This window comes from Terrapene carolina, unplaced genomic scaffold (assembly GCF_002925995.2).
Source record: "Terrapene carolina triunguis isolate 2854851 unplaced genomic scaffold, T_m_triunguis-2.0 Scaffold235, whole genome shotgun sequence".
Classification (NCBI taxonomy): Eukaryota; Metazoa; Chordata; order Testudines; family Emydidae; genus Terrapene; species Terrapene triunguis.
This window is the reverse complement of record NW_020664586.1, coordinates 1,772,125-1,794,895: the sequence shown is the minus strand read 5'-3', so window position 1 is coordinate 1,794,895 and position 22,771 is coordinate 1,772,125. Positions and strand designations below refer to the sequence as shown.

The 22,771-nt window shown below is 53.0% G+C and overlaps 1 protein-coding gene across 2 annotated transcripts; it reads left to right on the top strand.

Annotated features, from left to right (window-relative positions):
• Positions 1 to 1,424: 1,424 nt before the first annotated feature.
• MON1A (MON1 homolog A, secretory trafficking associated) lies at positions 1,425 to 22,389 on the top strand. 2 transcript variants are annotated; one of them, XM_024193695.2, is made up of 7 exons: positions 1,425 to 1,633; positions 4,603 to 4,720; positions 9,005 to 9,152; positions 16,250 to 16,717; positions 17,591 to 18,356; positions 19,845 to 19,992; positions 21,813 to 22,389. In XM_024193695.2, the coding sequence occupies exons 3-7, from the start codon at positions 9,026 to 9,028 to the stop codon at positions 21,951 to 21,953; spliced, it is 1,650 nt and encodes a 549-aa protein (XP_024049463.1). In that variant the 5' UTR covers positions 1,425 to 1,633; positions 4,603 to 4,720; positions 9,005 to 9,025; the 3' UTR covers positions 21,954 to 22,389. The 2 variants fall into 2 exon arrangements, with proteins under 2 accessions (XP_024049463.1, XP_024049461.1); XM_024193693.2 differs by lacking the exon at positions 4,603 to 4,720.
• The last annotated feature ends 382 nt before the right edge of the window (positions 22,390 to 22,771 follow it).

The window sequence follows — 22,771 nt, the reverse complement described above, 5'->3', positions numbered from 1 at the left end:
CGCTCCTGAATGTGGGTTTGGGTCAGCTGAAACATTTTTCAAATTAATGTCAAAGCTACTGAATTGTTTTGGCGGTGGGTGGGGGACAAAATGTGTAAAACTTTTTTTTTTTTAATTAGGACATTTTCAAAACAATGTTTTGATTTTTTTTTTTTATTCAAAATGACTTTTTGTTTTGAAATTTATTTGTTTTATTTTAAAGTGGAGGCAAACCGAAAAATAAACAATTTTAGTTTTAGGTAGAACAAAACATTTAATTGTACCTGAGACAAATTTCTTCTTTTTCAGTTCAGCCACCAAACTGAAGAATCAGTTATTTCCACAGCATTAACCCGAACATCTCATTAGCTTGTTTGACTGCACCTCCCCATGGAGCAGCACTCTCCACTGAGCTGTCCTACAATGACACCTAGATCTCTTTCTCGTGTTGATGCAGTTAAATTGGACCCCTGAAAGACGTCAAGTAGCTTAACTTGTTCCAAAGTGCATAACTTTGCACTTGCCATCAGTGAATTGCATTTGCTGTCATATTCTCTATTCCCTTAGCTTGGTTAGGTTTCCCTGAAGTTCTGCTCTAGTCCTCTCTGGTCCTAACCTAAATAGCTTTGTGTCCTCAGAAAACTTTGCTACCTTACTGCTCACCTGCCTCTCCAACCATCTCTATAGAACCATAAGAATTAAGGAGCATATTTACAGAAAACAAACATTGGTAAAACACCTCAGTGATGCCAGAGCTCAGGTGTATCAGACCCTGGTGCAGCACATTGGCTGTGGGTCACTGGTGCAGGCTTCTCTCTGCTCTCATCAGAGTTCAGGCTGCTGCACTCTATCATCAGAAAGCCCCCTTGTACTGAACTTGTTCCTCTCCCTGGAACAGGGTGACCAGACTCCCAGTGTTAGCGGGACCGTCCCGATATTAGGGACTTTGGCTTATATACGCAACTATACTCCTCCCCCCTGGAAAAATAGCATCCTGAATTTTCCACACTTGCTATCTGGTCACCCTACCCTGGAAGCAGAGGCATGTTATTAGACAGGCATAGCCCCTGGGCTTTGGCCCGCCTCTGGGTCTGGTTGCACTGCAGCCAGCACCACAGCTGAGCACAGTGCAATGGAAATAGAGGAGAACATTCACGCAGGCTGCTCTGTGCTAAGGGTTTCGCAGCAGTAGCTTGCGTCAAACTGCTGGACAAAGCACTGGTGACCGCTGCGGGGACCAGCACTGCACTAGTCCCCAGAGTGGGGGAGACTGGGCGGCCCAAGTGACCCGTGAGGCCTTTTTTATCTGCCAAGTGTCATTGCTGCCCAGCAGACTGCACTGAATCCTTGTGGACTACAATCCCCAAGCTGCACTGGGGTGTGTAACACTGGAAACGGAGCTAGAGGAGAAGCAGTTGTGCAATGCTTTCCTGGCTGGACTCAGCAGGAGCAAGCTTGGCTGGACGCCCTGTACAGTGTGTCTGCGATTACAATGACAGCGTGTCCAGAGGAGGCAGCAGCAGGCAGGCCGAGGGCCCCCCGGGGCATCCCTCCCTCCCCCTTTGTCTAGGCTTCGCAAAGCAGCCACTGACGCTGGGTTCCTGCCAGAGCTGCGAAGCAGGGCCTCCCGAGCGCAGCTGGGAGAACCGCACAGGTTGGTCCCTTTGAGTCTCTCTCTGTCCTTGCGTGTCCCCGACGCTGCTCTCCAAGGTCCAGCCGCCCCAGGGAGCCTGTCCCCTCTGGCTGTGGCGCTTCTTTGCCACCTCCAAGACATCTCCTAGGCATAGCGAGTGGGGTCTGCAAGGAAGGGTGCCCAAGCGAGAGATATGCCTGGTCTCCCTCTGGCAGCGAGCTGCCAGTGTTCCTGTGCGGGGAGGGGCTCCTCCTGCGTTGGGGGTGAAGGCAGGGTCAGGGTGGGGCAAGGACAGTGAGGGGAAAACAGGGGCATCCCTGCACCCCCGGCTGTGCTTCCGTCTGGTCTTACCTCATCTCAGTTTGGGGGAGGATGGGGGCAGACAACACAAGCCCAGATAAGTGCTGGTGGAAAGTGCCAGGCTGGGAGTCCTGAAACCTAGAGAACAAGCACAGCCCCCAGGAGCACCAGGGCATACTCCTCCCCTGCCACCCAAGGGCCCTCATGCCCAGGTGCTGGGCCATGCCAGTGACAGCGGTGGGTTTCCAGTGGCGGTGGTCTTGATGTCAACACCTGCCCACAAAGCCCATTTCCCACAGCCCACCTAACTAGATGGGAACTGCGATCACAACCATCTTGGGCCAAAGTCAAACCAGCAGCCCAAAGGCTCCGCATCCCATTCCCTGTGTCTGTCACTGGTGAAATCCCACTGCTGGGAAGTGACCAGTGAGACCCCTCAAGCTGAGTGCAGCACAGACCTCGTCAGCTGCTTTCCAGCTGGGCCAGTCAGAGAAACCACTGCAGCCCCGGCCCTTGCAGTGCCAAGTGATGCCTCTGCTCACCAACTCCGCAGCTGGGGAACCCCTGCTGCCAGCGCCCAGAGAATCCATAAGTGGCTACCGACAGAGGTTTGCAGCGACAGGAAGGGGAAGCGGCAGGACTTAGGGTTAGATCTGCCATGGCTGGAAGCAGCAGCTGTGCCGGACAGTACCTGGTGTGCTAGAGCAGGGCTGTGGGAGAAGCTTCCAGCAGCGCTGCACTTTTTAAAGAGAACTAAAAATTCACTGTAACTTAGGTATACGTGACCATGACTTAACTGCATTTATAACGTGCATGCAGAGTAATGATCAGACCAGTGATATGTACCCTTGGTGCTTTAATAGTGCTGTATTCACAAAGCTGAAAACAATTATGAGCCAAATCAGCTGGGAGGATGAATTTAATCAGAAAAATGGGAATGATAACAGGGAATCATTTCAGAACATTGTTAGCAGATGCCCAAAAAGCCACAATCAAGGAGGGAAGGCTGTACTGGTTAAAAAAGCTGACCTGGTTTAGAGAGGAAGTGAGGGCAGTTATAAAAAAAATACAACAAATGGAGGAAAAGGGAAGTTGATAGTAATGAATATAAATCAGAAGTTAAGAATTGTAGAAAACTGATAGGGAAGCCAAGGGATACGAGAAATCTATGGCCGGCAGAGTTAAGGACAATGAGTTTTTAAAATATATTGGGCATAAAAAGCATCCTGGCAATGGTCTTGGTCCATTACTTAATGGACACGGTGGAATCATCAGTAATAATGGCAGAAGTGCTAAATAAATATTGCTGTTCTGTATTTGGGGAGGATCAGATGATACAGTCTCATCACATAGTAATTACACTCTCCCCATTTCATTAGTATCTCTGGTGGATGTTGAACAGTATCTACTAACTAATTTTTAAATCAGCAGGTCAAACTTGCATCCAAGAGTTTCAAAAGGGCTGGCTGAGGAGCATGCTGGACTATTAATATTGATTTTTTTAAATAAGTCTTGGAGCACTAGGGAAATTCCAGAGGAGTGGAAGAACACTAATGTTGTGCCAGTTTTTAAAATTGACCCAGGTAATTATAGGCTGGTCAGCTTGACATGGATCCTGGGCAAGAGAATGGAGCAAGAGAATGATATGAGACTTGATTAATAAGGAATTAAAGGAGGTTAATTAATGCAAATCAATGGGTTTATGGAAAATAGATCCCATCAAACTACCTTGATATCTTTTCAAGTTTGGTTAATAAAGGTTGATGTAATATGTTAGACTTTTCTAAGGTGTTTGACTTGGCACCACGTGACATTTTGATTACCTAGGGTTACCTAGGGAGGTGGTGGAATCTCCATCCTTAGATACTTTTCAAAAAGATCTGCTCTAGGAATTATCATGGGGCAGTTCTCTGGCCTGTGCTATGTGGGAAGTCAGACCAGATGATCACAAGGTTCCCTTCTGGCCTTGGCATCTCAGAATCGAAAGCCTTTCCAAATGGGAGTCGATTGATAGGGCCCATCTGATACTGGTAGTAGCAGATACACACTTGTCCCGCAAGTGCTGCCTTTCACTTCTTGCATTTGGTTTTGCTGCAGAGAACTGTGGGTGAAGGAGGGAGGGAGTATTTCAGCACAGGAATTGAAGAGGGCAAAAGTTTGTTTGTTTAGCTGTTTATTGCCCTGGGCCCAGAGCCAATGCCACCCTCATTAGACCTGTAACTCATTAAACAGAATGACAGCTGTAAGATGCCTTCAGATAGTCAACAGGAACGTGGTCTGAAAGGGGGGAGATGTGAAGATGTGTCTTGTACAAATGGCTGCATTTCAGAATTGTGGAAAATCAGTTAATCCTTTGGGGCCCCAGCCAGGATCTGAGGTCAGAGCTTCCCCTGTGATAGCTGATGCTTCGCCACCCTTAACGCAGCAAGACGCATGTAGTTCCTTGATTTGTGCTAAGCATTGTGCAAGCCACTGTTGCAGAAGCAGCACAGAGCCCTGAATGCTGGTCTTTTCAGACTGTTTAAGAACAGGAGATGAGGCAAACTGTTGAGGCAAACTACAGAGCTCAGAGTCTGCACTGTGGCAACCGGCCTTACATAGGTCTCAGATAAAGACAGTAAAGCTAAAGCACCAGGGCTAGGCCCAGATCAGGTTCATGCACTGCCTTCAGGTCCCGCTTTTGCTTTCAGTTCCCTTTGCTAGTTCCTGAAACGTGCCTGTTCGGAGAGAAGAAAGGAATCTGTTTGTCTGGCCTGAGTATGCAGTGTTGTTGTAGCCGTGTCAGTCCCAGGATATTAGAGATCCAAGGTGTGCGAGGTAATATCTTGTATTGGACCAACTTCTATTGGGGAGAGAGACAAACTTTCTAGCTATACAGAGCTCTTCTGCAAGTCTGGAAAAGGTATTCAGTGTCACAGCTAAATACGAAGTGGAGCAGGTTGTTTAGCACAAGTAGCTAATGGTCCCTTGCAGTATGTGTTAACTACTTATATCTGTCCTTAGTGTAATTCCAGCCAAAGCAGGCCTGCCACTTTGTGCACTGCCGTGATAGACCTTCATTGATCCAGATTCTATTTCAGCCTCTGCTCTGCCCACAAGCAGAAAATGAACGAGTCTGATACCCAGCCTCCAGGGCTTTATATTCTGCCATTCAGAACATTTGGGCCCTGTAACGTTATAAGGGGATACCTACCATCCCACTGAGATCAGAGACAGCAGCTGGCTGGCTGATTAGCCCTGCTGCTGCACCTGGGAAAGAGCTGCACCTTAACTGGCTGATCCTCATAGAAGGAGGAGCAGGAAATGGAAGGGGGGCTGCAATACCTGCCAGAGGCTGTGGCCACTGCTGGGCGGAACTGCTCTAAGAGACAAATGGACAGTGCCAGACTGTGGGAAGTCCTGTTACCACAAGGCTCTGAGGTAAGAGCCAGGAGCTTTTGGGGTGATGAACTGACAGATGTGAGGGACAGAGGTGGGAAAGATGATCTTGTTTGTTGAGGAGACTTGCAATAAAACAAATAGAAACCACCTTCCCTGGGCTCGGTGAGAAGGTTTAAGGCAGAATTCCCCCAGGGAAGGCACTGGCCCAGCAAGTGCAAGCCTAGGTCGCAGCCAGAAAGAGGCGCTATAAAACAGGCCCCAATCCTTTAAAGTGTTAAAGGTGGCAGCTCAATGCTCCCCACAGGTCTTGAGCCTGCCCCCGTGACTTCAGTGTGCTCAGACCCACCCACCCCAATGTGTTCATGTGCCACTGCTGTGCTGCGAATCCTGCGTGTGCAAACATAAACCATGCCACTGCGCCCAGTGGCCCTTTGGCTCATGCTCTTACCTGATCTCTGAAGCCACGCGTGGGATCCATGGGCACACCTGGCGTTAACCTCACTTAAGTGCTGCATCTGAACATTGGCCCTCTTCACCTCACTTGCAGCTGGAATCTGGTTTCCCAACGACATGGTGCCAGCCTAAGCAGAAACATTTCAGAGCTATGTGACAGGCCTGGGCTGGCCAAGTCATGTCCCAACGTCATGCCAGCTGTGGCCCAACACAAATCAGGCTGTTTTGCAGCATGGCAGTTCCTGATGGGTCACCACCCTCCAGTGAGGCTGGGGGAGGGTCTTCTGGACCCACCAGCAATGCCTCCCGCCGCCTCATCACTTCTCTTCGCCTCGGGATCCAGGTAGGAGAGAAGCCTCGGGGGGCAGCAAGGCCTGGGAGGGGGAGTCAAGGCAGTAATAGGCAGGGGATGGCAGCTCCCCATCTCAGCGGTGCGGAGAGGGTAAGTGGGGGCTCCCTCTGAGCAGCCAGGGGAGGGGTGTATTTCAGTGTGTACTGGAGGTTGCCTTGTCAACCTGAAAGGATCACACATGCAGAGCCATAGGAGTAGAGGGGAGTTAGAAAGGCAAAAGACAGGCCAGGAACCATGGCCTGAGGATGTTTTTGAAGTCTCATGATTTGGGGGGCCAACCGCATAGTATGTGGGGGTCCAACTCATGAGTTTGGCTCTCCTGAGGTTGGCCATACTGGATAAGGAGGCAGGATGAATAATAATATTCAGAGAATTCCACAAAAATCTGCCCACTTTCAAAACAGCTGCAGTCTCCCACTGTTCTCTGGGGGACACAGGCTGCCCATGTCTCCATTCACCTAGTCCTCACAGTACTTCTCTCTTCCTCAGCATGCGAGGTCCACCTGTCCCCTGAAGAGGAATAGGCGATGGTGGCTGTTTTGAATAAAGGCAGCTAAGCTGAGGGAACCCTGTGGCCTCAGTCCTCTTTGAAGCCCTAGGAGAGAGTGGCCAATTCTCCATGGCATTCTCTGAAGATTTTATGTGCCGGGTTCTGCTGACAGATGAACCACCAGTTACGAAAAATGATGGCCAAACATGAGCATATTTAAAAAACAACTTATTGCACCATGAAGGAAAACAAACTCGAGGCTCACGCATGGCATTGCTTTTGTAGGCCGCACTTGGTGTTTTATCCAACTTTTTATGTGAAAATGGCTTGTCAGGTTTTCTGGGGGGAAAAAACCCCTATCCAATGAGATAGACTATCACCGCTAGCAACTTTACAGGCTACTGCAGGGTGATTCAGTGGACTGGGACCCAGGAGGCCAGGGACCAATGTTTGGCTCTGCCACTGCTTTGCTGGTTGATTTTGGGCCTATCATGTCCCTCCTTGTGCCTCAGTTCCCACATTAATAAAATGGGGATAATTGTACTGACCTCCTCCGTAAAGCACTTTGAGATCTATCAATGAAAAGCACTAGGTAAGAGCGAAGTATCGATATTGTTCGGTTGGCTAAGCCACTCCTTCTCTTTTCTGTGCTCTATCCATTTCAAATACATATGCTGAATGCAGGGAGAGGTGAAGCAGTGCCAGTGCAAAGGGCAGGCTGGGCAGAGGAGCCAGCGCACGGGCTAGTGTCACAGGACTCCAGTGTGGTTTGAGTGGTGGCTAGGCACTCATGTGGCACAGAGGTGAATTCAACCCAAACCCAGGACAACAAATAACAAGGGGACCAATGAGTTGGCCTCAGGCCCTAGAAAGAGAAAACCAATGGGATCCATTATACAGGACTGTGGAACAGAGGAAACCCTGCTGGGATTAGAGCAGCTTTCATGACGCCTTTCCAGGAGTTTGTGCACTCCAACCGAGCCAGGAGAATTAGGTGGCGAATTCTAATGTGACCAAAGTCTCAGCTCTGCTCAAGGGCTAGGCAAGGAGGCTGTGCTTTTTTGTCTTTAGCTCTCAAAGCATGTTACAAAGAAGGTCCGCATTATCCCTTTTACAGATGGGGAAACTGAGGCAGGGAGGTCACCCAGCAGCAGAACCAGGAATAGAGCCTGCCTCTTCTGAGCCCCCCTACAGCGCTCAATCCACTACGCCACCCCGCTCCTAGCAGAGCTCGAGCCTCGTCTCTAGCCATTTCGGAACATCTTTGCTTGACGCCAAGAAAACAATCAGTAGCAGTGGTGGGATGGTGCTAGTGACAGGCCTAAGAACAAGGGGGGCAGGGATGAGCACGGACAGAACACCCATCTCTTTGGCCTCCCCTGTGCTCCCCCATCACTCCGCAGCCAGTGAGTGGCTGGGATGGAGCTGCTTAAACTAGCGGGGTGAGGAGCTCTTCCTGGTGAGAGCCAAGCCCTGGGGAATGTGGGTGAGGAAGGGGGGATTCTTGCACTGGAAGGATCCAGGCTCCACTCCGATTCCTCCTGCCCACATGCTCCCACTGGCCTGGTGAGGCGCTGGCATCCAACTGGCTCAGGAGTCTGATCGGGATTGGGGCCAGCCATGGGGAAGTGACTGAATGAGCCATGCTTGACTAACTCCCCATGCCAGCTTCTCACCCTTCTCACCCAGCTCCCACCCCCTTTCATTATGTTACTGCTCTGGGGATCTCTAGAGCCATTGCTTCCCCTCATTCAGACCAACCGGCCCCATTGATGAGGGATGGGTCTTGTTCCCTCTGACCACTCTTCCCCACTCGGCTACTCCAACTGATCCTCTTGGCCCAAAGCAGCCAGTGGCGCTCCAAGGATCGTCCCGATGCTTCTGCTCCTCATGCACCCATTGAAAGGTTGTCAGGGCTGCTCAGAGGACATGCCCTTTCCCTTGTCACCCTCCCCAGGACCCATCCCCATCTACCACTGTCCCTTTTGTGGCATGACTCCCACAATGGAAGAGAGAACTCCAGGCCCTTCCCGTGGCTGAGTAACGTGGATGTGATCTCAGCCTGGACGTAGAAGAGGTACCTCCCGTAGATGTGTCCCACCTGCTATGGATAGGTGGCGCTGAGATGGCTTTTACACTCCTGCTCCATGTGCTACCAGAAACATGCCCAGCTGTTTCCTCCCCCTAGTCAGTTCTCTTTGATCATGGCCTGGAGCTGAACTACTTACCCTCTGGCCCATTCCCCATTGCTGCTGCCACCCCACCCAGACATTCCTGGATAGGTTTCCCCCCTCACCACCGCTCTGATGCGATGCTCACTGTGTCGTGGTGCTTCCGTCTGCCCACGCTGGGGAGCAGCAAGACCAGGCAAGAGAGCAGCGGGACATGGAGGGCTGACAGTTTCCTTTGTGTGCAGGTCCCTGCCAGCCTCTGAGGAATGGCTGCTGACATTCACAAGAAGAAAGGCTGGGAAGTCCCCAACGGGTCCTTGGTGCCAGCAGATGGGCAACCCACAGAGAGGTCGGAGAGCCCCACCCCAGGGCTGGCTCAGGGCATGGAACCAGGTAGGGGCAGGGGATTATTGCATTCGTAGGAGGGGCCATGCTCACTCCAGCTGTGCGATTGTTCTGCTGGCCCCGGGGGGGAGGCCGAAAACAACTTCCCCTTTCATTTCCCGGGCTAGCTTGGGAAGGATACTGGGAGGAGCAGGCCACCCTAGTTGAGGTACCGTGACTGGGACGATGGACAGGTGCATAGGCCAACCAGCAGGAATGATGTGAGTGAGGGTCCATCTCTGGGCTGATCACGTCATGTTATCCCCATGGATTAAGCTGTCCCATGCATAGGTGTGGAAACTAGGGTTGCGGGGGGTGCCTGGTACCCTGTGCCCAGGGCCCCAGCTGCCAGCCCTGCATGTGGGCTCCCGGCTGCCAGCCCTGCTCCCGGGGCTCTGCTCCCTCTGGCCCTGCAAGTGGGCTCCCAGCCCTGCACCCGGGGCTCCACTGCCAGCCCCGCCCCTGCCTCCAGCTGTGGCACCAGCCTTGGCCACTTTCCCCTTTCCGGGTGTCATTCCCACCCCCTGGAGACACAGCTCCCTGCTTCCGGCCCCAGCTGTGGCAGGGGGACACTGGTCCCATGGTGGCAGAGCTAGTGCTGGGAATGACCCTGGAGCCAGCATGGGGAAGAGTCTCCATCCTTGCTCTGAAGCTGCTATGGGATTAGTACAGACGTCATAACTGAGCCGCTTTCTCCACCCGGGAGCAGATCAGGAGAAGGGGCCCGACTCCATAACTGGGAAGATCTCTCACTTTGACTGGCGCCCCAAGGTCATGCCCACAACAAAAATGTCCGCCTGACCTTCTGACCCTGTCTCCGCCCAGTCCCACGTAGTGAATTCCTTCATGAGATAAACGGGTTGGAATAACGGGGGTTGGCTGGTGTAACGATGCAGCCTTTGGCGGGACACAACTGAGAGTATCCATTCAGGACAAATTGCTTAGAGCCGGGCAGTTACAACCCAAAGCTGGAATTCCTTTACTATTAAGGCACGCCAAACCAGCCAAACAGAGGGGACTTTGGTTTTACCCCACTGGCTAATCATAAGTCATACAAGCAATTCCCTTGAATACTTCAGTTCTCTTGTATCACCACCAGCACCACTTGTTTTAGGGATGAATGGTTATGAAAACCAATACCCCAATAAAAGAAAAAAGGTTCTCACGATCCCAAAGGACCAAGCCCCAGATCCAGGTCAATATACAAGTCAGATCTTACCCACAAATCATGCTGTTGCCAATCCTTTAGAATCTAAAATCTAAAGGTTTATTCATAAAAAGAAAGAAATATAGATGAGAGCTAAAATTGGTTAAATGGAATCAATTACATACAGTAATGGCAAAGTTCTTGGTTCAGGCTTGTAGCAGTGATGGAACAAACTTCAGGTTCAACTCAAGTCTTTGGAGTACATCCACAGCTTGGATGAGTCATCAGTGCTTTGTTCAGAGCTTCAATTTGTAGCAAAGTTCCTCCAGAGGTAAGAAGCAGGATTGAAGACAAAATGGAGAGGTTTCCAGGGCCTTTTATATTCTTTCTCTTGTGGGCGGAAACCCCTTTGTTCTCCTGTGCAAAATCACAGCAACAAGATGGAGTTTGTAGCCACCTGGGCATGTCACATGTCTATGAATGATTCAGCTTTTTGCAGGCCGACGCCATTGTTTACATGTTAGTTTGAACATTCCTAGGAAAGCTCAGATGTGGATTGGCATCTCCCAAAGTCCATTGTCAGTTAAGTGTTTCTTGATTGGGCACTTACTGAGAATAGTCCTTTCTCAAGAAGCTGACCTAATGCTTCACTGAGGCTACTTAGAATCAAACACATTGAGATACAAGTACATATCCAATATTCATAACTTCAAATACAAAACTGATACACACATGCAGACAGCATAATCATAACCAGCAAACTACAACCTTTCCATAGACACCTCACTTGACAACCTTTGTACAATATTTGCTGCAAATATATAACAGTGGTTGCAACAATGCTCTATCTATATGGTTACAGTTTAAGTCAATAACGTCACAGCTGGGTGATGGAATGGGAACACATGTCACAAGTCAAGGCTGCCATGTTTGCTGTGGGATGGTTGGTGGGGAAGCCATCCACCCCAGGGATTTATAGGCGAGACAGCATCCCACAAGCCCTCTATAGTTAATGAGAAACAACTGTGCAGTTGTTATGCGGCTCAGACGCCCTAGCCAATCAGCAAGCAGGGAATTGTGGAAGAGGACAATGAGCGTAGAGTGATGGGAATGTGGCCAGGACCATGACGCTAACGGGCCTGTGAAGGGCATGGGACCTGCAGTGACCAAAGTGGCCAGGATTCTGGGTTGGTGTCTCACCACCCTGGGAACAGTGGGATGGAGCCAGAGAGGGCATCTTTCCCCACGCAGTGACCTGCCGGAGGGGGTGAGGCTGGAACAATTATAGAATCATAGAAGATTAGGGTTGGAAGAGACCTCAGGAGGTCATCTAGTCTAACCCCCTGCTCAAAGCAGGACCAACCCCAACTAAATCATCCCAGCCAGGGCTTTGTCAATCCGGGCCTTAAAAACCTCTAAGGATGGAGATTCCACCACCTCCCTAAGTAACCCATTCCAGTGCTTCACCACCCTCCCAGTGAAATGGTGTTTCCTAGTATCCAACCTAGACCTCCCCCACTACAACTTGAGACCATTGCTCCTTGTTCTGTCATCTGCCACTACTGAGAACAGCCGAGCTCCATCCTCTTTGTAACCCCCCTTCAGGTAGTTGAAGGCCACTATCAAATCCCCCCTCACTCTTCTCTTCTGCAGACTAAACCAGCCCAGTTCCCTCAGCCTCTCCTCGTAAATCATGTGCCCCAGCCCCCTCATAATTTTCGTTGCCCTCCGCTAGTCTCCCTCCAATTTGTCCACATCCTTTCTGAAGTGGGGGGCCCAAAACTGGATGCAATACTCCAGATGTGCCCTCACCAGTGCCAAATAGAGGGGAATAATCACTTCCCTTGATCTGCTGACAATGCTTCTACCAATGCAGCCCAATATGCCGTTAGCCTTCTTGGCAACAAGGGCACACTGTTGACTCATATCCAGCTTCTCGTCCTCTGTAGTCCCCAGGTCCTTTTCTGCAGAACTGCCGCTTAGCCAGTTGGTCCCCAGCCTCTAGCAATGCATGGGATTCTTCCGTCCTAAGTGCAGGACTCTGCACTTGTCCTTGTTGAACCTCATCAGATTTCTTTTGGCCCAATCCTCCAATTTGTCTAGGTCCATCTGGACCCTATCCCTACCTTCCAGCTTATCTACCTCTCCCCACATCTTAGTGTTATCCGCAAACTTGCTGAGGATGCAGTTGATCCCATCATCCAGATCATTAATGAAGATGTTGAACAAAACTGGCCCCAAGACCGACCACTGGGGCACTCCGCTTGATACTGGCTGCCAACTAGACATCAAGCCATTGATCACTACCCATTGAGCCTGATGATCTAGCCAGCTTTTTGTCCACCTTATAGTCCATTCATCCAATCCATACTTCTTTAACTTGCTGGCAAGAATACTGTGGGAGACCGTATCAAAAGCTTTGCTAAAGTCAAGCTTTCCCCATATCCACAGAGCCAATTATCTCATCATAGAAGACAATCAGGTTGGTCAGGCATAATTTGCCCTTGGTGAATCCATGTTGACTGTTCCTGATACCCTGAGGTTCCATTGGGGGGAGCATGCCCCCGGAGGGGAGGCCCAGCTGCAGGGAGCTCCACGCCGGCTGGGGATGCCCGACCCTTCCTCTGGGATCTTGGCAGTGCAGCTTCAGTGGCAACGCATCGCCAGCCCTTCTAACACACCCACCCCACTGCTGCCCCCAGGAAAGCTCCTGACAGAGGGGCCTCGGGCAAAGGGTAACGCAGGCTTGGGCTGCAGGGAGTTTGCTGGACTGGTTGCCAAGTGGGGGGTGAGGAACAATCTGTGCCCCCCCTGCCCACCTGGGGATTTAGAGAGCAGGGTTTGCAGAGGGCACTCCCTGGTGAGGGATGGTGCCATGGAGTCTGGACGTGATCTACGGGGAAAAACAAGTTACTGCCCTGGTGCAGTGCTGGCCCTTTAAATGTGTGAATCACAGCGACACAAGAGCTGTCATGCGCTCCCCCCATCAGGGTCATGTCCACTGGGAGGGGACCCCGCTAGGAGCATGCCGTCTGGGCCCTTGGTGGCTGGTTTACTCTGCTCAATCACCCCCTGCCCCTCGTTCCCTGCAGGGGCGGGACAAGGCTCCCTCCACCAACCCCCAGCGCTGGGGCTGGCTCAGTGGGCAAAGGCTGTAGGCACAGAGGCTGGGGATTCCCTTGCCCTGTGCCCAGTCCCCTGTGTTATGCCTTGGGCAGCATCTCTAAACCACAGGTCTGCATAGCTGTGGCAGGGTGCCTGCCTCCCCGGCCCAGACTAAAGTCCCCCCACAGCTCCGGAGCAGAGATAAGAGAGGCCATAAAACAAGGCGCCTGCCCCAGCCTTGTGCTGGGATGGGAGGGGAAGGAGGTGGTGGTCACGCTATCTGGAGAGGCTCAGGACCCTGACTGGCGACCTCAGGACAGACAGTCACAAACAGGGCAGACACCCCAAGCTGGTGGTCTATAATCAGATTTCACCATGCCAGTAACAAATGTGAACTCCTGGATCACTGTCACAGTCTCACCATGGAGTCACAGACAGTCCCCAAATTATCCTGCCACCCAGACAAATTGGATTTAGTGATAAATGGTCACTTACATCAAAAATCACACCACATATTCAGGTTGCTCCCAGTCCCAAGAGACCAGTCACTTACCCCAGATCAGTTGGTCCCCTAGATCTTACTCCAAAGACCACACCTGTGGCCAGTCTGTAATAAGCTATCTAAAAGGTTATTAACTAGGAAAAAGGTATAAGGGAGTTATTTACAGGTTAATAGTGAACATATCCACCCCAATGAGTTACCGTCTAATTCTAAGAGTGAACGAGTTGTAGTGATCTGGCAATTCAAAGTCTCTTTCAGGGTGGACTCAGGAGGCACCCCCTGAGGATCTCTGGCTTCAGGTTAGGCCATGTCTACACTAGCGAGCTTACAGCGGCACAGCTGTCCCAGTGCAGCTGCGCCGCTGTAAGAGTCCTCGTGTAGCCGCTTTATGCCGGCGGGAGAGAGCTCTCCCGTCGACATAATAAAACCACCTCCACAAGCAGTGGTAGCTGTGTCAGCGGGAGAAGCTCTCCCACTAGCACAGTGCTGTCAACAATGGCACTTCTGTCAGTGTAACATGTCATTCAGGGTGTGTTTTGTTCACACCCCTGAGCGACATAAGTTATACCGACAAAAGTGGTCACATAGACATGGCCTTAGAGTCTCTGGCCCTTCAGAGTTCAAACAGCCAAAAAGATGGAAAACTTTCCTGTGACTTGGTTTTATTTTCTTCATTCAGCTTCCAAGTCCGCAGGACGAGCTTCCTTGCAGGTAGTATTTCCAAGGTGCAGATAGGACCGTTAACTAATCCTTTGTATTGCGATGTTTCTTGATGGCCCGTCTGATTTTTATAGTCCTTCTGGAAGGGTGGGGGGACAATTCCTGTGCCTGGGTTCACAAATTCAGAGCAAACATTTTCAAAGTTATAAACCAAAGCTTACCTCTCTTCTTATAGCCTGGGATACAGACATTGCAAGCAAGATTAATGCAGGCAGCAATTTACAAGCATTTCATAGAGTCTAAACCAGGGGTCTCAAACTCAAATGACCACGAGGGCCACATGAGGACTAGTACATTGGCCGAGGGCCGCATTACTGACACCTCCCACTGCCACCCTTGGCCCCGCCCCCACTCCACCCCTTCCATGAGGCCCTGCCCCCATTCTAACCCCTTCCCTGAAATCCCCACCCCAACTCTGCCCCCTTCCTGCCCCCAGGGAGGGCAGGAGGGGTGTGGGGTGTGGTGGGGTGTGGGGTACAGCAGGGGGTTGGGCTGCAGGAGGGGTGCGGGGTACAGCAGGGGTTTGGGCTGCAGGAGGGGTTCGGGGGGCGGGCTCCGGCCCGACACGCACCGGGGGCAGGGCAGGCCGCCTGCCTGCCTGTCCCCACACCACTCGGGAAAGTGGCCGGAACCTGCGGGAGGAGGGGCACAGGGGTCTGTGTGTTGCTGTTGCTTCAGGCACCACCCCCAGCAGCGCCCATTGGCCGGGAACGGGGAACTGCGGCCAATGGGAGCTGCTGGGGGCGCTGCCTGAAGCAAGAGCAACACACAGAGCCCTGTGCCCCCCCCTTCCCCACGTTCCGGCCTCTTCCCGGAGCGGCAGGAGGCAGGGAGCCCGCCCTTCCCCCGGTGTGCGTCAGCCTGGAGCCGCTCTAGGTAAACGCTGGGGAGGGGGGGGCGGGGGGGCCGCGAGGAGCTCGCGGGCCACAGAAAACAACCCCGCGGGCCGCATGCGGCCCCCGGGCCACATGTTTGAGACCCCTGGTCTAAACAACCAATGTCTTATAAGAATGTAATACCTCTTTTGAGGAAAACTACCATACAGGTGAAGTAGTCTGGTCTCCAGCTATGAGTTTGTCAGTTCTTAGCTAATGCCTGCAGCTTGGGAAAAAGCTGGTATCTGGCCTGCCAGCATCACCAGGGGTGCAGGGGTTTTGTGTGTGCAGCTGGCATGGCACAACCCCAGTAGGGCACAGATAGGTCCGGCAGCGCCATTCTGTGGCACCAGTCAGAGGACAGCTAGGCTCTATGGTCAGCCATGTTGGTTTCTCTTTGCAGGTGTCTGTACAGCCCGACGGCCATGAGAGACTGAGCCAGCCGGGCCCCTGGGTGCAGGCATCAGAGGTGCTGGCTCTGCTTTAGGAGTGGGCCTGCTCTGCTACAGAGATGGGGCTCTAACACAGGGTGGGGTTCGGAGACTTGGGGTATTGGCCTCTCTCTAGCGGGGGGAATGGGGCCTGACTTTGTTATTGGTCCTGCAGGGGTCGAGTGGGGTTCCCCTCCATCTGTGGTGTCTCCCAGGGTCTGGCTCATTTCTCTCCACCATCCAGTCGGCTGTCCTAGCTTGTCTTAGAGCAGTCATCTTGGCGCTGGAGAGGAGAGGCTAAAGCTCTCCGGTGTCTTGGTTTCCAGGGGCAGGCCAGGAGGGGGCGATGTTTGTTCACACCCGGTCCTACGAGGACCTGACGAGCCCTGAGGATGGAGACGTCGCGTCCAGAAGCTCTGAGGAAGGGCGAGGGGACCAGGCAGACCAGACCAGCATAGAACAGATCAGCAAGGACTTCAGTGAGCTCAGCACACAGCTGACAGGCATGGCGTTAGACCTGGAGGAGGAGATGAGGCCGAGCCAGGAGGACAAGATGGATCTCTCCCTGCAGACGGCCCGGAGGGACTCAGCCCGGTCAGAGAAGGAGGATGAGGACGTGACCATGGAGACCTGGCGCATGCATCAGAAGCATGTGTTCGTGCTGAGCGAGGCGGGCAAGCCAGTGTATTCCCGCCACGGCTCAGAGGAGGCGCTGTCCAGCACCATGGGAGTGATGATGGCCCTGGTGTCCTTCCTGGAGGCAGAGAAGAATGCCATCAGGTCTATCCATGCAGGTACCATTGCAGGCAGGGGCCACTTGATGGCACATGCTGCCTCGGGGAGTATTAGCTGTACCTTAAATGTGATGCTCCGCTGTCGACTGCTGCACAGAGCGGCCGGAGCACTGGCTTGGACAGGAGCTCACTGCTGTCCTGGGAGCAGGACAGGCGCTGGGCCCGGCCTCCAGCTGCACACACAGCTGCCTGATTTGCAAGTGCAGTTACCACAGCGGCGTGTGCGAATCCGGGCATCCGCTGTTGGTGAGTGCTTTAAATGTGCGTGCAAATTGGGGGCACTGTGAGATGGTTACAGAGGGAGGCAGATGAGGAGACTAAGGGCCTGTGTGTTGGTGTCTCCCTGGAAAGGGCATACGAAAGCCTGTGGCTCTGACACAGTGCAGGGGAAGCACTGGGTTTCCCTTCCCTGGCTAGGTCCAGGAATACTGGATTGCTGGAGGAGCTTACTCTCAGTGTCCACCTCACTGCAAGGACAGCCATCCTTGCTTCTCAGGCCTGACTGACACTGAAAATGTAAGTTGATTAGCTGCATAGAGACGGAAGCTAGGTCTTCTATTGGCCTAGGTGCGTCTACAACAGGGGTTAGGTCGTCGTAGCTATGGCGCTTCCCGTAACTACGACAACCTAACCCCTGGTGTAGACGCAGCTAGGCCAACAGAAGACCTACCCACTATCACTCAGGAAGGTGGTATTCCTAAACCCATCGGTTCATGTAGTCTGTGGTACGGGGTTGCACCAGCATAGTAGTTCCTGTAGCGTAGACGTGGCCTCATTCGCTGACCCTCCGGAGCCACGAGAGCTCCCTGGTGTTTCCCAGCGGCGCGCTGCCCTGGGCTGACGTGTCCCTCTCTCTCCTCCCACGCTGGGCAGATGGCTACAAGGTGGTCTTTGTGCGCCGGAGCCCCCTGGTGCTGGTGGCCATGGCCCGAACGCGGCAGTCGGAGCAGGAGATTGCCCATGAGCTCCTCTACATCTACTACCAGATCCTCAGCCTGCTCACCTGGACCCAGCTCAACCACATCTTCCAGCAGAAGCAGAACTATGACCTACGCAGGCTGCTGGCGGGCTCCGAGCGCATCACTGACAACTTGCTGGACCTGATGGCTCGGGACCCCAGCTTCCTGATGGGTGCCGCGCGCTGCCTGCCAATGGCAGCGGGGCTCAGGGACACCGTGAGCACCTGCCTCCAGCAGGCCAAGGCCAAAAGCCTGGTGTTCTCCATCCTGCTGTCCAGGAACCAGCTGGTGTCTCTGGTGAGGAGAAAGGACCAGTTCCTGCATCCCATTGACCTGCATTTACTCTTCAACCTCATCAGCTCCTCCTCCTCCTTTCGTGAGGGCGAGGCCTGGACTCCTATCTGCCTGCCCAAGTTCAACTCCAGCGGCTTCTTCCATGCCCACATCTCATACCTGGAGCAGGACATGGACCTGTGCCTGCTCCTGGTCTCCACCGACCGTGAGGACTTCTTCACTGTCTCCGACTGCAAGCGCCGCTTCCAGGAGCGCCTGCGGAAGCGTGGCGTGTCCCATGCCCTGCAGGAGGCGCTGCGCACCCCCTTCTACAGCGTCTCCCAAGTGGGGATCCCGGACCTCAGACACTTCATCTACAAATCCAAGAGCTCGGGGCTCTTCACCAGGTGAGAGTCGAGGTGGGCGTGGTCTCCATCGCCGGACGCGGAGCCAAGGGGAACACGCATGGCTGGGATGAGTCCTTGGAGCTGCTCTGTGCCATCAGAACACAGGGGTAGCTCCCAGCTGTGGCCATGACAATCAGTGCCAGCCAGGGCTGCTTCCCTGCCTGCCAGATCCTGGACTGCCACTAAGCTGGTATCAGGGACTGATGGTGCCTGGGTCAGCCTGTGAGTCTCACGGTGCCTCAGAGCCACCACTTGTGCTTACAGCTGGCATTGCATTAGAGCCACACATGGCACCTCATGCACCACACTGCAGGTCAGGGACACACGAAGCCCTGGGGTGTGTCATTGGGGGGCAGGGTGGGTCTCTCCCAGGTGTGCCCTGAGCAGCGGACTGTGGGGGGCACTCAGTGCAGAGGGGATCCTTGCAGGCCTGGCACAGGGCTCGAGGGTGGCAGCTCCAAGGGGGTGCCCTGCAGCCAGAGTCAGGGAGCTCACGAAGCAGCTTTCCCACCCTGACAGTGATTGGTGCTTGGGAGAAGACACCCGCCACACCAGCCTGAATGCCTCATGTTCCCAGTGCTGCTCCCAACAGTGCAGCTTCCCGCTGCTGGCCAAGGTAGGCCAGGCTCCAGGCAGCTGGTGCCAGATGGGTCTAGACCCTGTCTGCACTAGTGCTCCCAGCACTGTTCCAGCTCGGGGAGTTGCATCACTGGTGGCATGATGGGAGGGGGAACATCCAGCCAGGCTGCAGTGTGTGACTCCAACTGCAGCCGTCTTCCTAATGGATTGCTCTGGAGGGCTCACTTACACCCATCCCCCAGACCCGTACACCTTGGGTCCTGGACTGTCCCCCACTGGGGGTGGCACTGATCCGCAGGGAGCCCTGTGGTTGGTCTAGGAACAGCTGCCAGGATTCCAGGGCAATGCCATCCAGAAGGTCCCCTTGTGCATGGCTTGAAGACTGGTATGGGCTGGGGGGCGTAGAGAGGCCTCCATGGCAAATCCTGGCAAAAAGCAAACACCAGGAAGGTCTCCACTGCAGTGGTCTAGCAAGGCCTGTGTGTTCATTTGAATATTACATTACCCAGACCTCTTTGCACCAGAGACAGGGCTTGGAGAAGGACATGCTCCTCCTCACCTTGCAGGCTAGCTGCTCTTCACAGCGCCCCATGCTGGGTCCTTCATTGGGTCCAAGAGTTTCCTTGAGAGGAGCTGGCAGTGACAGGCAGGTGCCAGCAAGTGTGCAATTTCCATCAGAGTCACCTGCAACAAGCTGGCAGACATGGGTGGGTGCTGGCTACCGGTGATCTCCATCACCCTGCAAGGTATGCAGGTCGGTTGCACGTGCTGCCCACTGGGTTCAGTAGCTTTGTGTGACCCACTGCAGTTGTCCTGGGACAAAGAGTTCCATTGCTCTGTTGCGTGGAGCTTACCCTGGTCAGGTTAATGTTCTGGGGGGTTAATCAAAGGGCAATTTGTTTTTTCCAGCCCTGAGATTGAGGCTCCCTATGTCAGCGAGGAGGAGAAGCAGAGGCTGCTGGAGCTATACCAGTACCTGCACAGCCGTGCCCACAACTTCTCCCGCCCCCTGAAAAACATCTACTTCACAGGACCCAGCGAAAATCTCCTGGCTTGGGTAAGAACCACTCATCCTTCCATCAGCTGCCCCACATCTAAAGAGTGTGGACCAGCCAAGTCTCTGTCATTTGAGCTAAAGGATTAATGCTGGCAACAGTAGTAGACTTTTCTCCTCTTATTAGGACCAGCCACTAGAGGGGGCAAAGACCCACATGCCAGGATGGGGATAACAAGCTGAGATAGGAGAGAGAGAGTACACTGAAGTGGTCTGGCTAGCGTGTATGTTCCTCTGACTTCTGCATGGAATTTCCACTGCATGGAACCTGGATACTAACACACAGTCAGGATAAGTGCCTGGAAAATACATGGGGGAGAGAGAGAAAATAAGAACTGCTCAGTGTGTGTCACAAGCCCTATACTGTTTGCTGCTCAGGGGAATCTCCTTTAGTTCAAGTGGCAGAGTCCTAGGCTTTTGGCAGGCCAATCTGAGTTCCAGCACTGTCCCCACCACGGAGTTCCAAATGGCCATGGTTTTGCAGCACAGTGACAACCATGATCTACACGGTAACCAAGGGTTTCATAGATGATTCCATCTAATCTGCCCCCCTCTGTAGAGACTGCCCCACAATTATTGCTGTTTGAACTAGGGCAGATATTATAGAAAAACATCCCATCTGGATTTAAAAATGGTCAGTGATGGAGAACCCACCACAACCCTGGGTAAGTTGTTCCCATGGTTAATTCCCCTTACTGTTAAAAATGTACGCCTTATTTCCAGTCTAGATTTGCCTACCTTCAGCTTCCACCCATTGGTCTGTGTTAGACTTGCTGGCCTGAAGAGCCCATTGTTAAATATCTGTTCCCCTTGTAGGTACTTACAGACTGTGATTCTAGTCACCCCTTCACTTTCTTGTTGTTAAGCTAAATTGATTGAGCTCCTTGCTTGTCTCACCATAAGGCAGGTTCTCCAATTCTTTAATCAGCCTCCTGGCTCTTCTCCAAACCCGCTCCAATTTGTCAATGCCCTTCTTTGCCGCCGTACTCTCTTGCTGCTCCTCTGAGAGGCCATCTCTAGCGTGCATCCTCACACAAACAGCTGTGAGACCTTTAGGTTGTAGCACAATGATGCTGCGGGACCCCGTGGTGATACAATGTGAATACACGGCAGAAGACTTCTAGTGTTGTTCTGCAAGCTGGGGGTTGCCCCCTGCTCTGGCTTTTGTGGGAGAGTCCTAGCCTTGTCGGAGTCCTTGATGTGCCAGCATGTACCCATTGCAGCGTGCACCCATTGCAGCATGCAATGCTCCATGTTGAGCTGAGATAGTTTCCAGTATGCAGCGCAGCAAGGCCTTTCCACAGGCCTCATCTCCATGTTATAGATGAGGGTTGCTGCGTTCTAGGAAAAGTAGCTGCTGGTCTAAGGCATGAGTGGGCATAACTTGGGCATCTCCCTGGGATGGAAAGGTTAAATCCATCGTTTTTTTGTATAGATCCAGGGAGCTCCCAGGGGGAAGGGATGGCCCTTACAGGGTTTAAACTTTCATAAGCAGAATGGAAAATGTTAATTACTGAAATGTGCCAACCACCTTTGCTCCCCAGTTAGGAGGTGGAAAACCCTGTCCGCTTGCAGTCTCTAATGTACGTGTCTTCATAACCCTCCCATGCAGCAGTGCTGCCCTCCCCTTGCTGAGATGGGGAAACTGAGGCCCGAGAGACTACGTGATCTGGGCCAAGATCTGTAACAGGGCAAGGAATTGAATCCCCATCTCCTAGATTAGTGACCTCATCGCTGGGCCATCCTCCTGGACCCCTCCTGGCATCTGGAGGCAGGCTCTGTGCCCAGGCACTGACTGGGATTGGCTCCCATCTCTCCCCTAGGTGACCAGTGCCTTTGAGCTCTACCTGTGCTACAGCCCCCTGGGGACCAAGGCAGCCGCCGTCAGCGCTGTCAACAAGCTGATGAAGTGGATCCGCAGGGAAGAGGACCGACTCTTCATCCTGACACCGCAGACCTACTGATGGGTGCTGTGCCATGCCAGCCATGCCCAGAGCATTCCCGGCTCCGATCAGAACACCCCCCGCCCTCCCGATGTGCGTGGAGGATGGCGGGAAAGGGACACCCTTGGGAAGCAGAGCCCTCTGCCCCCCAACGCAGGGAAAGCACATTAATGGGGTTGTTAAATAGCAGATTTTAGAGACCCTAAAGCTTCCCGAGATGCCTGGCGCTGTGACCAGGACCCAATGGAGACCCCTGCTACTGAGGGGCCACCCCACCTGGACACGCATTCCTCACTACAGCCTCCAGCCAGCGCTTCTACCTCACCTGCCACTTCTCAGCCTCCCCACACCGTCCTGCTTCCCTCCCCTGTTGGGACACTCCTCTTCATTCCTGAGGTATATCTCTCAGTTTGGGGGGGGGGGAGGGAATATATATGGAGATATACCTATCTCATAGAGCTGGAAGCGATCTTGAAAGGTCATCGAGTCATAGAATCATAGAATATCAGGGTTGGAAGGGACCTCAGGAGGTCATCTAGTCCAACCCCCTGCTCAAAGCAAGACCAATCGCCAATCTAGTCCAGCCCCCTGCCTTCACTAGCAGGACCAAGTACTGATTTTTGCCCCAGATCCCTAAGTGGCCCCCTCAAGGATTGAACTCACACCCTGGGTTTAGCAGGCCAATGCTCAAACCACTGCGCTGCCTCCATGGTGAGGCAGGGGAGGGGTAGGTGCTCAGTCTGCACTGGGCTCCTAGGACCCCTGGTTCCTCCTGCAGCACTTCCCCTCTTTTCTCCATCACTAGACTATTCCCAGAGCACTGAGGTGGCATCTCCACT